Genomic DNA, 19509 nt, shown 5'->3' on the forward strand with positions numbered 1-19509 from the left:
GTACGAAATAGAACTGTTACACACATATTGTTTGCTATATGGAATGCAAAAACTTTGAAGCTCAATATCTCAAAATCATTCAGAATGCAGATAGAACTTTATAATTCTAAGGTGATGACTTGCACTACATTTTTAGGCAAGTAATGGTACTTTTACTTGAGAATGATTTTCAGTACTCTTTCCACCACTGATTATTATGCTTTAGGTGATGTTATTGCTACCAGTCAACAAACAATCCTCAGTAAAAATTGCTATTGCTGGATTTTTGTGTTGGTGGTCACTAATGTGTCAAAATTTGTCATGTGCATTTAATAAAGATTAAAAAAAATATATTCTGTGACGTCATATGCCAGTAACATTAGATTATGACTGACAAAAATAAAGTATAATGATTTTAAAGTTACAAACATCAGCATCATTCTGAGGACTAATATACTCAAACTGTTTTTTTTAATGTGTACTTTAGCTGCACATTAGTAATTGCAAGTTAGTTATTAATATAAAATAAAAACTAAAACTGTGACAATGTTTTTCTGCCACCTGATTTTTATTTGCCAATATAATATAATTGCATTTTAACATCCACTATTCCTAAAATGTGGTAAATGTACAAAAAAACTACTCAACATTAAAGTGACTAATATATAAGAACTCATCACATAATTTGCATGTCAAAATAAAAAGAACAAATCAAAATGGAAATACAGTTGTTTTTAACAGATTTTAATACATATACTGCACACGTTCATAACATACTACTACAAAATCTTAGTTTTGTAAGCTTCTTTGAAGCTAATTCAGGCTGTGCAACTGAATTTGTAAATCCCAAGTACAGTTTTTTTATATATATTTTTATTATATAGTATTTGTCAGCATGTTCTGTGGTGATTGTCAACATATGCTACAAAACGTATGTTAACGTATTTCACTAGTTTAATAAATTAATATATCAGTTAATAAAACATTTTACTTTAGTTTATTAGTTTTTTTACTCTACTGTATAATAAGTGTAATAAAAATGAGTTTGAAAATGAAATCTCTCAAATGGACATTTTGGGCTTCCTTTATACAAATTATGATTTCTGGACTCACTCACTCATTTAGAATAACCTGACTTTATCAACATTAACATGACTTTATCAACTTTTACATTATTTTGTACATTGGATTCCACTTGAAAATATATTAAACAAACTTAATTAAAGTATTCATTATGAAGAAAATGGCATGTTTTGCTATAGCTTTTAGACCTAGTGTGCCGTCATCTTGGAATGCCGTTGTGTCTGATGTCACGGGGTTGGTTCCGTCCCCTCAGCTGAACAGATACAGTGGAAGTAATGGACTGACAGGTAGTCAGGCAGCGTAATACTGAGAGTGGACCAACGTGGATCAAATTATTGGTAATTAAAAGGGAAAAAAGAAAAATAGAAAAAACATATATTTTTTTTATTAGACACACATCTAATGCATGTATTTGCACCAGCTCCACCTCCAACTACATGCACTAGGTTAAATTAGGCTTTGCAGTCTCCGTGTTCAGTCCATTACTTATTTTGTAGCTGTTCAACTGAGGGAACGGAACCAACCACGTGTTGTCAGACACAGCGATATTTCAAGATGGCGACGCCCTAGGTCTAAAATATATAGTAAAACATGCCGTTTTCTGCTAAATCGTTATTTTAATCAAGTTTGTTGAAATCAATTTACAAAATAATGCAAACGTGACTGAGTGCTTCATTTCTTACAGATAAAGTGTAATGAATGTTAACAAACTTGTGTGTTTTCTGTACACTCTAACCCAAAGGTCCTATTTCAAAATGAATTATGCATCCTTGTACAAAGTTTCTATTTTGCAGTTGATCTCTAAAAGATTGTGGAGGCATTCATCGTTCCCTTCATCTCCTGTTCCTGCATAGCTCTTGGTGTCCCCGAACATTTCACCCTTCATTTGATAAAGTAATCCAAGTATTTCATTGGCTTTCCAATCACTTGGATTTTCTTTAAGATGTTTGTTGGCAATTTTCATCAATTTCTTTGCACTTCTTTTCCCCTCACTACTATCTGGATTCATTGTCAAGCACTCCTTGTAATGCTTAATAGCTAAATCCTCTTGTCTTTTACTGTATTGCTGGAACTCGGCATAATAAAAATGGACTGACTGCAGATGCTCATTTTTATCTTTTGCTGTCTCAAATGCTTTGTCAAACTGTTCCTCTGCCTTATGCAGTTCATGTCTCTCTCCGTATTGAAGTCCGAGCTGACACATTGCAACGATAAATGAAGGTTTTAGGGAAGTTGCTACTTCTAAATAGTATATACTTTGATTTCGAGCATGATCTCCAGCTTTGTAACAATTTTCTGTAAATAAGTTAATTTTTTTCTTCTCGTAGCATGTTGCTAACTGATGACATATAAAGCTCGAGCGTGGTGATCTTTCAAGTGCTTTCTTCAGAAGTGCAATAGAACCGTCTACAGATCCCTGATCCCTAAGGAACATTCCAACGTATCTCATGACATGTGGATGTTCTGGGGACTGATTCAAAGCTGTCTCAATCAATTTCTCAGACTCATTCATCAATTCCTTAGAAAAATTCAAAAGTTTAAATCCTAGAAGGACTCTCAGAACATCATCATCTGGATTCAGGTCAATGGCCTGTCTCAGCTGTTTGATCACAGGTGAATCTATAGTAGGCTGACTAGTTTCAGTGCGATACAGAGCGATGGCATAACCAGCATTCCACTCACTATTTGTTGGATCCAGTTCCACAGCTTTCTGGAAAACTTCTACTGCCTTGTCATAATATTTACGAGAGAATTTAAGATAAGTCCATCCTTTCTCCCCAAGTACCTCTGGAACAGATGAAGATTCAACTGGAAATGTTTCATACATGTTTTGAAGCTTCTTTAGGTAACATTCGCACTCAGTGTAGTTCTCCATGTAGTAGTTTATCCAGGCAAAATTTCCATAGGTCACAATAAGAGCCCTGTCATTGTTGTCTGCAAAGTTTTCTTTGATGAGTGCCTCTGATCTCGACATGTGAGTAAGGGCTTCTTCTTTGCAGTCAAGAAGGAATTTCAGATATCCCATTGAGCACTGTGCTCGTGCAGCTCCTTCCTCACTTCCTAGATCCAGCTTGTCTTGTTCCTCAAGTCTGTTGCGGAGATTCGTGAAGTCTAGATCGTCTTTTTTAATGTCCCATGTGAAGTGGCACTCCAGCTGATCCAGTTTCTTTTTTAAACTGTCCTGGATGAAACTGACAAGATTGAATAAATTAGCTTTAGTAAGTAGCAATAAATGAAACTTACCATAAGCTATAATATACCCTTAAAATGTAAGAAAGTATGGCTTTCATATGCATTGCAGCCAATCATTTAAATAAGTATTATTACATTTTATTTTTATTATTGTACATAAATTACGTACTTATTTACTCCTTGTGTCCACGTCTTGCACCTCCATATCTGTCTGACCTACTTATTCTCTTGCCTGATCCCTCAGATCATCTGAGCTTGGTTTGTGTGTTTCTCATTGTTAGTTGTCCACTGTAGGTGGAAGGTCATCTGGTGTTCATGCACCCAAGTTATAGAAAACCCAACCCCCCCTCTACCTTATATAGAGAAATATAGCATCTCTGTTTACAGTACCTTTAAGGTTCAGCTACGTTATGGTATGCTCAGTTATGTTACCTCAATCGCCCTGTATACTTGTTTTTCTCTCAATGTGAATGTGTGTTATATTAAGCAACCTTGAGCAAAGGAAAGGCACTATATACTGAACATAAAACGATTTCTTCTTATTATTATTTTATAATAAATCTTTAATAATCTAGGAATTTTTCCCAGTGATGGGTTGCGGCTGGAGGGGCATCCACTGCATTAGCTACATATGCTGGATAAGTTGGCGGTTTATTCCGCTGTGGCGACCCCAGATTATTAAAGGGACTAAGCCAAAAAGAAAATGAATGAATAAATGATTGAACCTAGGAATTAGCCATAACATGAAAATAGTAAGCAGTAATAAACTATACCTGTGGGAAAATAATGCTTCTCACCATGGCTCTTGTTATGTTTGAGGTATGCGGATCAGCTAATTTTTAACTACTGAGCTTACACCAAATGACATTGTTCCAAAACATCTTTACAGAATTTGTTTTATGAGTATAATACAACTTGACCAGATTAGCTGCTAGCAAATGTCACCCTGGAATACAAAATCAGTCATAAGTGTCAGTTTTTTGAAATTCGGATGTATGTATTATCTGAAAGTTGATTAAATAAGCTTTCTATTGATGCAAAAATTGTTAAGGATAGGATCATTTTTAGCCAAAACTACCATTTAAATATCTGGTAGCCAAATGGTAAAAAAAGATGTATTACACCATCACTTCCCTGACTCCACCCCCTACATACACTACAAGATCCACCTGCTCACGTCATGCCCCATCCTCAGAGATGGGTAGAAACAATTACATTTACTTTGTTATATTTACTTTTAAGATTGTTACTTATACTTTTGAGTAAAAGTTTCTGCAAGTACTTGTACTTTTACTTGAGTATTGATTTTGGATACTCTACCCACCTCTGCCTATCCTCAGTCCACCAACTCTCCAACAGAACTATCTTAACCTGGACCACCCAAAAAAGCCACCAGGAAAAACATTGCCCCAAGCGGAAAATCATCTAGATCACACCTTCAAGAAACCAGGAACACCCCAGCCTCAACATCACTGCAACAAATGGACATTCCTCAGACAATCACCCTTCTCTATAACACACTGACCAACCATTTACCACCCCCTCACTTGGCCTCCAATGGGAATGGGAAGTGGAATTTTCGCTCCACTATCAAGACATAGATCAAGCAAATAAACTATGAAACAAAGGATGAAATTAAAAGAAGAATTAAAAGTATGGAGAAAACATTAAATCTTAAAATTTATTTAAAGTGGGAGACCAGGTAGTTAAAGCATTGTTCACATTTTTGAAAGAAACTGGGTTAATAAAAAGAATTTAAATTGATAAGGGAATGTATTATTAAAAGGTTATTTTTTCCTCTTTAATATGAAGTTTAAATTTCTCGCCATTTAAAAACACAAAGAAGAAAAGTACAATGTGGCGATCCGGCCACTTGTTTGGTGAGCCACACTGCCTTCAATTTTTGAGGGACCCTCAAAAGGGATTAGGAGTATAAATCAGATAACCTGGCGCAGAGGGAGGAACGCTGGCGGAAGACGACCGGCCGGAAGCGACACACCAGTTGTTCCGGAGTTACGTTCATGCGGGAAAGTAATGGTGGCAAACACAACAAAATCAAATAATGATAAAATATATAAGAGATGGTAATGAAAATGGACAAAAAAATGGAAAGATAAGATCTGAACCATTTGTGGACCGTGCCAGACAGTCCAACACAGTTTTCCAGCCTATCCAGAAATATGCTGTGATCGGCTGTGTCAAATGCAGCACTGAGATTAAGCAATACCAGCACTGTTAGTTTGCCTGAATCTGTATTTAGGCGGATATCATTGGTTATCTTTATAAGAGCACTCTCTGTACTGTGATGTGGTCTGAAACCAGATTGAAAATTGTCTAAACACCCCCTTGAAGTTTAAGAACTTGTTAACCTGGTTAAAAACAACTTTTTCAATGATTTTGCCAATGAAAGGGAGATTTGAGATTGGCCTGTAATTGCTCAATAATGTGTAATCCAGGTTGCTCTTTTCCAAGAGATGTTTAACAACTGCAGTTTTAAGTAAGTTTGGAAAAATCCCTGAGAGAACTGAAGCATTTACCACTTTTAGAAGATCCATTTCTAAACAGTTAAACACTGTTTTGAAGAATGATGTGCGGAGTGCGTCAAGACTGCAGGTTGATGTTTTCATCATTTGCATGATCTCTTCTAAGATTTTACCATTAATTGCCATGAAATCAGACATAATGTCTGATTTCTTAAGTTGTGGTTGAGCTTATCTGACGTTGACACAACTTGGCTGATTGGATGAGCTGATTGCCTTTCTAAAGAAATTAGCAAACCTACAGACCTTTTTCACAGCGGAATTGAATACAGGAAGTGCCCTCCGAAGCAATGTTACGCTGATTCCGGTTTCGCTTACAGTTGCAGAAACATAACAGCCTCAGGACATTGGATGACATTTTCCGTCAACTTTGCCATAATTTAGACAAGAACAGGTTGTTCGCTTGGTTAATGAACTAACGTAGCCTAAATAAATCAGCATTTAAAAGGAATTTGTGCAGAAAATGTGTCTTACACGAAGCGTTTGCAACGTTAGGTTACAGTAAGGTGCGCAGCCAACAGCATAAGATCTGCTAACTCAAGCCATTTGTTAGCAAAAATAACTACTAAACATCCAGCAGGATTAGTTATGTTAGTAATTGTCCGTAAGCTGTGCTAACCCCCTCCTTCCTTTGTATTCAGGGTCAGATACGGGCGAGTTGCTATCGGTCAATGCGAAAGAACGAGGAGCCCCATAATGACAGGTTGCTTAATGCTTGTAAGGTTTACTCAAGTCTGGAAACATAATTTAGCTCCAACTCGCCGGAAAAAATAAAGATATATGTTATTGTGTTCAGTGTTTGAATACGATTCTATTAAAGCACTTCAGTTTTCCACTAATTACTAAATTTTAAAGCAAATATCTTCAAAACAGTCCGTCTGTAGCGTATAGGGTGTGTTTCTGAATCTTTAGGTTAAAGTTAGTTCATGTTCCAGTTCATTCAGTTCAAATACAAATATACAAAATTTACATATGTAATAATTATTTATTTAATTACAGAGTTCACAGTTTTTTAAAGTGGGTAGGCTTCCTTGTTTAAAGAGTCTCTGGTGCTGGTAATATACAAGCATATTTCAGTGATCAATACCTTAAAATTTGGTTGCTTATTAGTAAATTAGAGAGTAAATCCAAAAAGTACATTTTCCCACAATGATGAAAGAGGTTTTGAACACTGAAAATTGTTAATAGTTTTTTGCAGCTCTTCCTTTTGACTGAGTATGTACAATGCCAAAATAAGTGTAAAACCGTCTCCTTGTATTCATTACAAAAATACAATTTACATCAATTCCACTTTTACATTTTTGTAACTAATGTTTTGCTGGATAAAATCTGTGGAGAAGTTTACAGGATATTTCTTTAATTTTGATTCTAACCTGATATTTCTGTGGTAACAGCCACACTTTTTTTCAGCACATCAAGTCACCCTTTAATAAAGACATCCAATAAAATTGTATATAAGGAACAGTAGTGATTTCTTTTTGGAAAAGAGTTCGAAAAGCTCTATTATTACTCTTGGTATTTACTGTAAAACAAGTTTTGCCAACATAAGATTTAGTAAAATCAGAAGGACTATGGTCTTGATTAATTTCACTAAATAACACATGGGTCTCTGAAAAAATTGAACCAATAACAGTTGAAACTTGCAGGGTTATTGAGATATTGTAATGAGAAAGGAATTGATTGTAAGAAAAGTATACCATTTTTAATTATAAAACTAACCAAATTAATTTTGTTGTAAAAAATTGCATTTGTATGAGTTGTCTATTATTGCAATGTGGGGGAAAAATATGCTTATATATTAATGACCTTGATAGGAGCACTTGTTTGTGGAAGGCAGATAACTTAACTGGAATTTTGTCTATATTATAATTTCACATCATAAAACTTAGACCACCAATATTTGATAAAACATAATGATCTCCGCTTTGAAGTGCATACTGCACATGAGCGTACTCTGGTATATAACTTGAAACGAAAGACATTCATTCAGTCTAATTAATTTCACCCATGATTTCCTCTGTCCTTTGTCTTTTCGTGGAAATTGAGGCAAGGATGTCTTTTTTTTTTTTAAGCTGGAGCAACCGGGAACGCTGCAATAACAGCGACGAGACGACTATCATACTCCGTTCCATTGGAACCAGATGTTGTGATACGCCGTTTTGCTTACCGGAACCAGGAAGTGTGAACAAGGCCTATTACATTTGCTTTCAGAGAGTAGCTTACTGGGAATCCTACTGGGGGGGCAGGGGGTTGTGAGTCTCTCTACCGTTGCAAAGAGAGTACAAGCATTATTTAGGTTGCTGTTTATAAGGCTTGAAAAAGTCTGCCTAGCAGTGTTTAGTTCCACATTAAAAGCATTAAGATTGTCTTTATAGATATTATAATGGACTATTAGTTTTGTCTTCCACCACATATGCTCAGCTTTTCTGAGTCTGCAGATATACTTGGTGCTAGTGATATGGCCTTCATAAACTGCTCACTAATGTTCTCATTTATGCATCTCTTTCCGACAAGGACAGATCTGTCTTTAATGGCTGGAGTCATCAATATATCAAAGAAAATACAGAAATGATCAGATCGACATCCTTTACAACAGTCGATGAAATGTGTAAACCCTTAGTTAAAAGTAGATCAAGAGTGTTTGGGTCCTTGAACATGCGGAGTCAGATCAAAAGTGTTAAAAACAGTCATCAGTTCTTTTTCAGCATTGATTTCTGGATAATCAATGTGAATATTCAAATTTCCAGCAATACTAAAATTCAGCTTATACTCGCTTGTGGAATCCAGCACTTGTCAAATACTTTAACAATAAAGATTTTACACTTCTATTTGAATTTTTATAAATATTTAATTGTAAACTACTCCCCTTATTCTCTAATTTCTCCTTCAAGCTCAAGCCTTTCTACAGTATATTACCTACAGTGCATTATAACATATTCAACTGTTTCACTAACACCCCAATGTATCACAGAGCCCCGTTGGATACTTCACTTTGTCAGGCAGGTCCTATTTAAGTGATTTCTTGATTGCTAACAGGTGTGGCAGTAATCAGGCCTGGGTGTGGCTAGAGAAATTTAACTCAGGTGTGATAAGTTGTGTTTTAACATGGGGGCAAACACTTTATCACACAAGGTTATGTTTTCCCTCAAAAAAAAACTTCATGATGTTTTTACTCGTGTTATCTTTGAGTAATATTTAAATTTGTTTTGATTATCTGAAACATTAAAGTGACAAACATGCAAAAAAAAAAAAAAAGTAATCGGTAAGGGGGAAACTTTTTTAACACCATTGTATAAGAGCACTTATAATATCAAGACTTGTGCATCTTATAGAATGCAGTTTCTTAGAAATCTGCAGTTGTTTTGAGATCTTTAGTTAAAGTGTTGCTACAACATTGTCAGGTGCTTCAGATACGGAAACAATGCATTTCCTTTGGTTACCGGAGTTTAAAAAATCAGTTTCTGTTCAGTACTGTGAATAAAAATTACTGTGTTAGAGTTTAATGAATTTATGCAAAAAATTGACATATATATATATATATATATATATATATATATATATATATATATATATATATATATATATATGGACTTGGTTTGATACCTTTGTTTTTATATGGTGTCAGTTTAATTGATGCAAGTGCAGTTTTTGCACTTGGTTTAATTACTTTTTCTCAAATGGCATCAGAGTTTTATTAATGTTTGTAATGGATGTACCCATACAATGTAGCCTACATTTGGCTGTTGACGTTGCCAAAACATACCCGTGTAACATAAGGCTAGACCAGATAAGGTCTGACATTAAACTCATTTGCATTACAACTTTTCCTAAAGATTTTTTTTTTAAAGTGTCAAATAATATTAGGAAATAACTCACCTTTTTTCTGCCATTATTTTCTTTGCAGAAAATTATGCGCAAATGATGTTTAAAGATCACTGGCTTTTACAGCGCTGTACTTTCTGTTTTTATTTCCTGAACAAAGATGCATATCCGTTAGATACAGTTGCTGTCTTTGAACTGCTGTGAGAACGGGTGAACTCATGTTCTACTCGCTTACAAATGCCAATCTAGACGCAACGGGAGTCTTTTTCACAATTATTTTATTATATCTCATACGTTTACTCGTGTATAACGTTTGATATTTGGTAAACTGACCACATACTTGCAGTTTTGTTTTGGTAGTAACTGTTGTTTAAGTTGTGGAATGTAATTTACGCCTGTAGAGGGCAGTGCTCATCGAAAGATGTCTGGACAATCAGAACTGACCTGCAATTCATGTTTACTATTGTTAACGATTTTTTAATAGTAGGACTAACAAATCAATCCGTGCATTGTTTCAGAAAGAAGTTGTCTCAAAATCATATGTTATTACTTACTGTCGCAATTTTACAAATATTTCAAACAGGAGAAAAGTATGGCTTTTGTCACACAAATACCTTATTATAAACTAAATCCGAGAAGTGTCCTTTAAATCAATCCAATGATTCTATCCAGTGAGTAGCTATTTAAAAAGATTTAAATCAGATATTGACACAATGTGTGCAATCTGTAATATACAAAGTAAAACAACTGGACACTTATTCTGGTACTGTACCTACACAAAAATATTTTGGGGTAACTTTTGCAAATTTGTGATTGAGTTTCATTTATTCATTCATTCATTTTCTTTTCGGCTTAGTCCCTTTATTGATCTGGTGTCGCCACAGCGTAATGAACCACCAACTTATCCAGCACATGTTTTACGCAGCAGATGCCCTTCCACCTGCAACCCATCTCTGGAAAACATCCATACACAATCATTCACACTCATACACTATGGACAATTTAGGTTACCCAATTCACCTGTACCGCATGTCTTTGGACTTGTGGGGGAAACCGGAGCACCCGGAGGAAACACACGCATAAGTGGTGAAAACATGCAAACTCCACACAGAAATGCCAACTGACCCAGCTGAGGCTCAAACCAGCAACCTTCTTGCTGTGTGGCGGCAGCACTACCTACTGTGCGACTGCGCCGCCTGTGATTGAGTTTATATAATGAAATTAATGTTTGTTTTGGGAAAATGTGTTATTTGGTTTTAGGGTACAGACAATAATACTGAGAAAGCGTTCTACTTCATAAATCTTCTACTTTTACTTGCTAATTATCACATCCATAAATGCAAATTCTCCAATAATTAACCGCTTTTAAGGTATTCATAAAAGAATGGAAACAACATTTTGAAACACTTTCCAGTTCAGGAAACACTAAGGCTAGGAAAACATTATCTTGTCATGCCCTATTTAAAATTCCCCTGTAACATCACTACTTCATTTTGAATTACTTACACTCTTAATATTTTATTTTAGGCTTTATATGTATTTCTTGTATAATTATTGCATTTTCTATTTACTGCTTTATCCCCCTGGCGTCCTCTATGTTCCTTCTATAGTTCACAATGTTTCGTTCATTCATTTTCTTTTCGGCTTAGTCCCTTTATTAATCTGGGGTCGCCACAGCGGAATGATGCAGCATATGTTTTTATGCAGCAGATGCCCTTCCAGCTGCAACCCATCACTGGGAAACATCCACACACACTCATTCACACACACTATGGAAATTCTTACCCAATTCACCTGTACCGCATGTCTTTGGACTGTGGGGGAAACCGGAGCACCCGGAGGAAACCCACTCAGACGCGGGGAGAATATGCAAACTTCACATAGAAACACCAACTGACCCAGCCGAGCCTTGATCCAGCGACTTTCTTGCTGTGAGGGGACAGCACTATCTACTGCGCCACTGCGTCACCCGTCACAATGTTTCATTATACTGAAAAATTGCTGACCATTTACTGTTCAATAAAAATAAAAGATTTGTAATGGTAGATATAATTTTTTTTAAATCAATAATTGCCTTGGCTGTGATTTTACTGCACTTTATCTATACGTAGTTTGACATGGCTCATTATAGCTACCAATACATCCTCAGTTAAAATACTCATGCTGTCTTATTTTTTTCAATTAATGATTAAAAACTGTTTTTCTGAGATGCCACCACATAGTCAGTCACATGTTTGATCGTGACTTTTTTTGTTAGAAACTAAAGTAGCAAAAACAATTGGTGGTCTTACATTCTCTTCAAACCTCAATTTAGCATTGGATGCAATACATATAATGTAACTATATACGAACGGTTTAACAATTAAGAATTGATAACTTAAAATTACTAAAATAATAGACTAAACTTTGACTCTCATTAAGTAAATGAGAGTTTAAGTGTTCATTTTTTATGTACATTTTCTGCGAACAAAAAAAGATTTCCCCTTAAACGTGCTTAGATGTTTTTCACCAACCACATTTTTAATGCAATAACCATTACATTCATACACTGCACAAATATGTGTAAGTTTAAAGTTTTGAAGGTAGATATCCGAATCCTTCAAAAGTAAAAAAACTGAAAACTGTAACAGTACTACAAAAGCCTGCTAATTGGTTAACTGTAAACATTCGTAGGCTACTATATAGTGAAGTGTCATAGATATATACCAGGGTTTCTGCAGATATCATAATGTTAAATTTAAGACTTTTAAAGACCTTTTTAAGACCATTAAGTATTAAATTTAAGACCTATATCGCAATATCAAAAACACGCATACACATAAATGCAAAGTCTCAAAATTAGTGGTAAAATAAATGTATTCAATTTGAAAAGTACTAAAGACAGGTTAGATGCACCATTGAACTACAGAAAAAAACAAACAAATATCTTAAAGCTGATTTATACTTTCGCCTGGCGCCGCATCGCGCGCCTCACGAAAAGGATGAGGCTTTTATACTTGACTCGTTCGTCATTGATATATTCTTTTAAATGACAGGGGGCGGTCAAAAGAAACCCACTGTAAAGTCAGACGGATAAACAAAGAAGTAGAAAGTTTCCGGAACTAGGTCATATCATTAACATCATTGATGATTTTTAAACTAATTGTTTTTTATTATTTTTTAAATTTTATTATAATGATTATGAAGATTTTTATAACCATTCAAGATTTTTTAAATCTTTAAATGATGCATCACTTGCTTTTGTTCATATTTCGGACAGTTATTCCTATTAAAGTTAAATCTTAATGACAACAGAGCATGGGTTGCTCTACATTTATATTTTATATTATGGCAAGAATAAAAGCAAAAAAAAAAGTACACTTACTAAAAAATACTGATGTTTTTTTATTTTATTTTGCCCATTCAACAATTCACACATTGTCTGGCTAGTTTCTGTCCTCTACTTATAAACTAAAAAGGCAATAATGGTCCAACATTCCTGACCATTATCACTAATAAAGCCTAGAAAACCGTAAACCGATAGGTTCATATATTTGTTATCCAGTTATCAAAGACATAGTTACTTAATTTTAGTTTGTAACTTGTACATTGTTTTAAATTCAAAATTGCAATATATACATCAGTGTACCACATATGAATGGTGGAAAACATATTCTGTAATATTAAAACCACCTGGGTCTCCACTTTTGCATGGCCTCTTTTTTTGTTTTAACAAACTTTTATATAAACTTTACTTCTTTCCCACGGTTGTTGCAATGTCTAGCCAAGAATTATTGGTCATCTGGTTCTCCCTATGATCACGCATGGACAGATCATAAAGATGTCTGTACAAACATACCCGTTTCAGACAAAATGTAAGTTTGCGTACTCATGGTTGGAGAAAGATGAGTTTAAACAGTGGCTAAACCCTGTCGCTGAAAACATCCACAAAATTTTCAAGCTTTGTTTCTTCCGAGCTTATCTGAGTCCTGTTGCATGGTTCTGCTTCATTGATTTAACTACAACTGTTTATTAGCAACTGTTTATTAAGTTAAAGGTTTGATACTGATTAGAACTTGAAGTGGCGATGAGGTACACTATTCTGAGAAGGTCTTTAAAAAGTCTTAAAAAGTATTAAAATTACCTTTAGGATTTCTGCATATACCCTGAAGCATGATAGAGTGGGAAAAAAAAGCATATGAAAAGAAAAAGTGGTGAGACTGTATGGAAATCTTTTCCTGTATGTGGACATAGTTTGGGATTGCTTTATGCAGATTTTGGTGTGTGAACTCACTTGCTCTTTTGGAATAATCTGAATTTATCCAATTTTCTGTGTTCACGCAAGTGATTTCTGCACACATTAGCAAGCAAATGAGGTCCTTTTAAAATATTTATGCATCCTTGTCGATGTTTATATTTTACAGTTAATCTCAAAAAGGTTGTGGAGGCATTCGTTCTCTTCATCGCCCGTTCCTGCATAGCTCTTGGTGTCCCCAAACATTTCCCCTTTTTTTTGATAAATTAATCCCAGTATTTCATTGGCGTCCCAATCGTTTGGGTCAGCTTTGAGATGTTTCTTGGCAATGTTCATTAATTTGTATGCACTTCTATTCCCCTCACTACTATCTGGATTCATTGTCAAACACTTCTTGTAATTCTCGATAGCCAAATGCTCACACCTGTTACTGTACTGCTGGAACTCCGCATAGTAACAATGTACTGCATGTATGCACTCATTTTTCTCTTTGGCTGTAATAAATGTTTTTTCAAACAGTTTCTCTGCCTTGGACAATTCACGTTTCTCTCCGTACTGAATTGCGAGCTCACACATTGCAATGATAAAAGAATCCTTCAGGGAAGTTGCCTTTTCTAAATAGTATATGCACTGATTTCGTGCATCATATATCTGAAACTTGTCCCCTTTCTCTTTCTGTAAGTCAATTTTCTTAGTCTTGTAGCACATTGCCAACTGATGATGTATGAAACCAGAGTTTGGTGATTTTTGAAGTGCTGTCTCTAGCAGTTCAATGGACCTGTCGACAGATCCTTTATTCCTGAAAAATTTCGCAACGTATCTGATGACATGTGGATTTTCTGGAGAGCCATTCAGAGCTGTCTCCATCAGTTTCTCAGACTCTTTTATCAACTTTTTGGAGCATAAGAAAAGCCTAAGTCCTAGAAGAACTCTCAAGGTATCATCATCTGGGTTGATGCTAATGGCCTGTCTCAGCTGTTTGATTGCAGGTGAATCCACAGTACAAGATGTATCAGTTTCAGTGCGATCAGTTTCGATGCGATACAGTGCTGTGGCATAACCAGCATTCCACTCACTATCTTCTGGATCCAGTTCTACAGCCTTCTGGAAAGCCTCCACAGCTCTTTCATAATACTTATGAGAGAATTTAAGATAAGCCCAGCCTTTCTCACCAAGCACCTCTGGAACAGACTCAGCAGGAAACATTTTGTATATCTTCTGAAGATTAAACAGGTAACTTTCACACTCTGTGTAGTTTTCCATGAGGAAATTTATCCATGCAAAATTCCCATAAGTGACAATGAGAGTCTTGTCACAGTTGTCGCCAAGCTTTTCTTTTATGAGCATCTCAGATCTTGACAGGTGAGTAAGTGCTTCTTCTTTATTACCGAGAAGACATTTTGCATATCCTAAAGAACAGTGAGTTCGTGCAACCCCTTCTTCCCTCCCAAGACCCATCTTGACCTGTTCCTCAAGCCTGTTGAGGACATTTGTTAAGTCTAGATCATCCTTTCTAATGTCCCAAGTAAAGTGACAATCGAGCTGATCCAGCTTCAGTTGTAAGCTGTCCTGCATGGAACTAATAAGAAAACAAATCAATTAGTAAGCAAGTAAATAAAACCAAATTTGAAAATCTGCATTGTATGTATATATACAGTATTTTATGTAAAATTAGTAGTCAAATGATTATGATTTATCACATGCAAAAAAAAGAAGCTTGTATTTAAACAATATGTGTGTGTCTATCTATCTATCTATCTATCTATCTGTGTATATATATATATATGTATATATATATATGTGTGTGTATATATATATATATATATATATATATATATATATATATTATTTATATATATAAATACACATATAAATATGTGTATATATATATATATGTGTATATATATGTGTATATATATATGTGTATATATATTTGTGTATATATATATATATATATATATATATATGTGTGTATATATATATATATATATATATGTGTGTATATATATATATATATATATATATATATATATATATATATATATATATATATATATATATATATATATATATATATATATATATATATTATGTATAGCCATATAATAAATATACATAGACATAATAAATATTATAAATACCTAAACAATAAATATTTTCTTAAATATATATATTTTTGGATGCGATTATGTTTGATGAATAGTTGGACAGAACTAAAATCCACAAATAATAGCACGTTTGGATGTAAAATATATGTATATAGCAATTAACACACACATAAATAAAAAAATATGTGTGTTTGTGTGATTTAAACATAAATTATATTTATGTATTTCTTTTTTATTATGCTCTTGTTTAAATTAACCACAGCGAGTAAGAATGTAAAGATCATCTGAATGACCAATGCTATCTTACTCTAATTTGTAACTTTTAGATTTAGTGGCTAATTCATGTGAATTTGTACGATCTCATTTGTACACTTTAGTTCGCTTTGCTCATTCCCCAATGACGTTTGGGTGGGGGCTTAGTGCCACGCCTCCTTTTAAAAATCATACATTTTTGTACGACTGAACCACTAATCTGAAAAAATGTAAAATGGTTACATTTCCTTGTGAGATCAGGCTGTTCCAAACCTGTGAGATCTTCTTTCATCTTTGGAACAGAAATAAGGATATTTTGGAAGTAATTTGATAACTTTCTGACCCTACAGAGTAAAGGTCATCAAACAGTCAAAGTCCAGACAGGTAAGACAACAATGTAAAAACATTCCATGTGACTTCAGTGGTTTAACCAAAATTTTATAAATCAACAAACATATTTTTGTTTAAAAGAAAACACTACTTTATTCATCAAATTCTTCAGCATCAATACAATGTGTTCCAAAGATGAACAAAGTTGCAGGTTTGGAATAACATGAGGGTAAGTTGGTCTAGTTAATGACAGAATTTTCATTTTTGGGTGAACTATCTTTTTAACCAAGAGTTCAAATCTATACTAGGACATTTGAAAAGCAAACTGGGTGCCAACCATTAAAGTATTAACCATGCCCAGACTTGTTTACCCTCTGTAGATAGCTGGGTGCCGCCTATGAGGAAACTATAGTCAGACAATTTATTTATTTTTCTACTTTTAACATATAAATAAAAAGCTAGTGTGACTTATAGGAATATAGGAACCATTATGCACTAAACAACATATTAAACTAATATATTAACTATATTATAGTAATGTTTAATTAGTACCCTATTAGCCCTATAATCTCCTTCCATTCTCAAGTAAACTAAGTTATATTGAAATTTACTGAATCACCTCAATCATTTTAAACAATAATCAGTACTCATTCACTCAAAGAATAAATGACTGTTGAAAGTGATCCGAGCGAAATTAAATTGCTAGAATTATTAGCACTTACATAAAAGAAAAAAAAAAAAACTTTCCTCTTTACTGTTTTTATGCTAACAAATTTTGGGTAATCTCATCAGAATTTCGTTAATAATTAAATTAAACGCGACCGCGGTCTATTTATTTATTTATTTATTAATATATTTATGTTATTGTAGCTACCGCTATGTGCCTTTAGTTTTTCTCGATCAGATTTCCAAACTTTCCAGGCTTTGTTGGCAGCACTACCGTTTGTCATGATTTGGTAAGTTAAGTTTACACTTTAAAAATGGGCACTCACCTCTGCTCTGACATTGTTTCCCTGTGTTGTAGATACAGACAGATGTTTTAAAAGCTCAGCTAGTATGCAGCATTGCACTTTTCAGTTCCTGAATACGTCACCGTGCCCATTCAGTTTCCTGTTTGAGATGCAAAAAGGCAAACTAGCTTTCGTGACAGGCCTACTCGCCTAATTATAAATCTAATATACTCAAATTATATAAATTATTTCGAATTTGCCCACAAAACAGTAGGCTATTTTTGAGAATATGTCTCAAAATGTACAATATAGATCTATTTAACTCAAATATGAAGTAACATTTCGATCATACGAGGACAGATCAGTAAATAAAAATGTAAAATGCATCTTATACTTTTACATGGCAAAAGCCATATTTTCGGTATCCAAATAAATCAATAAATAGTATAGCCATTTGTTTGTTTTGTGGATGATTAGCTTACTGTGTGCTAAATTTGTCCCTTCATTGTGAGAACATTAGCCTACTAGATTTATGTCTATTAGTATGGAAATTGGCTAATACTTATAAAGCACATATAATAGCTTTACTCTCCATAATCATGCCTTAGATTTACCTACTCAGTGCTAATACAACAATCACTTTCAGTGAGAAGTAGCCTAATAAGTAGATTTATCAGTTCTTTTTTATATTGTTGGTTTGATTTAGCTGGGTCTGTTCATTATGGGGTGCTTTGTTTAATACACTTTTAAAATATTTTTAAAAGTCTTTGTTTTGAAATATGAAATTATTTTTACAAAGCTATGTGAGATTAATATTTTTTTTCCTCCAAGGAATAAAACTGGATTAGGCAAAAATATAAGTGCCTCAGAATGCTGACTTCAAGTAATCATTGCATTATTATGTACATATGAATGCCACAACAAAATGTATCGTTGATAATTATTAGATCAAAACTTAGAAAGACGGCATCACGGTAGCGCAGTGGGTAGCACAATCACCTCACAGCAAGAAGGTCACTGGTTCGAGCCTCGACTGGGTCAGTTGGCATTTCTGTGTGGAGTTTGCATGTTCTCTCGGTGTTCACCTGGGTTTCCTCTGGTTTCCCCCACAAGTCCAAAGATATGCGCTAGGTGAATTGGATAAGCTAAATTGTCCATAGTGTATGAGTGTGTATGGATGTTTCCCAGTGGTGGGTTGCAGCTGGAAGGGCATCCGCTGCGTAAAACATATGCTGGATAAGTTGGCAGCTCATTCCACTGTGGCGACCCCAGATTAATAAAGGGACTAAGCAGAAAAGAAAATGAATGAATAAACTTAGACTTTGTTGTGGGCATTTCAGTAAAACCATCATGGGTATAATTACCTACATTAATAATACACAGGTTTTAATTGTAAAAAGTTACTGGACAATTTATTTTAGAATGCATTTTCTGAACTTTTTGAAAATTTGCCATTGTTATGGCATTGCTTTTTCATTAAGGACCTGCAGACTGCTCGTTTAAATGCTACATCCATAACAAGAACAGACAGGGATTTGTTCTCAAATAATGCGATGCAGAATTTGTGCCAGAATGAAATCTGAAACAGTCAATCTACACCTCAGAATGAAAGAAAATACCCTCTGTGTTATGCTCTCAATGTGACAAGTTAAATATTGAATGTCCTTGGGCGAGGCTATCATGCCATTTAACAAACAGTGGCTCGATAGAGATTTAAATACTTTATAAGTGGTTGCTTTAAGGGCAAAGTGGTGGCGTAGTGAGTAGCATGATCGCCTCACTGCAAGAAGTTCGCTGGTTCGAGCCTCGACTGGGTCAGTTGGCATTTCTGTCGGAAGTTTGCATGTTCTCCCCCATGTTGGCATGGGTTTTCTCCGGGTGCTCTGGTTTCCCCCACAAGTCCTAAGACATGCGCTGTAGGTGAATTGGGTATGCTAAAATTGAACGTAGTGTATGTGTGTGAATGACTGTATGGATGTTTCCCAGTGATGGGTTGCAGCTGAAAGGGCATCCGCTGC

General features: G+C 34.7%; 2 protein-coding genes across 2 annotated transcripts; both read right to left on the reverse strand.

The window, feature by feature from the left end:
- Positions 1-1648: 1648 nt before the first annotated feature.
- Positions 1649-9835, reverse strand: LOC130238732 (interferon-induced protein with tetratricopeptide repeats 5-like). Its single transcript, XM_056469832.1, has 2 exons — positions 9672-9835; positions 1649-3254 (listed from the first exon to the last, which is right to left on the reverse strand). Exons 1-2 carry the CDS (start codon positions 9683-9685, stop codon positions 1823-1825), a joined length of 1446 nt encoding a protein of 481 aa, XP_056325807.1. The 5' UTR covers positions 9686-9835; the 3' UTR covers positions 1649-1822.
- Positions 9836-12129: 2294 nt separating this feature from the next.
- On the reverse strand, positions 12130-17624 carry LOC130238378 (interferon-induced protein with tetratricopeptide repeats 5-like). Its single transcript, XM_056469376.1, has 2 exons — positions 17534-17624; positions 12130-15430 (listed from the first exon to the last, which is right to left on the reverse strand). The coding sequence occupies exons 1-2, from the start codon at positions 17545-17547 to the stop codon at positions 14008-14010; spliced, it is 1437 nt and encodes a 478-aa protein (XP_056325351.1). The 5' UTR covers positions 17548-17624; the 3' UTR covers positions 12130-14007.
- Between the last annotated feature and the right edge of the window lie 1885 nt (positions 17625-19509).

The sequence above is a fragment of the Danio aesculapii genome, chromosome 12 (assembly GCF_903798145.1).
Source record: "Danio aesculapii chromosome 12, fDanAes4.1, whole genome shotgun sequence".
Lineage (NCBI taxonomy): Eukaryota > Metazoa > Chordata > Actinopteri > Cypriniformes > Danionidae > Danio > Danio aesculapii.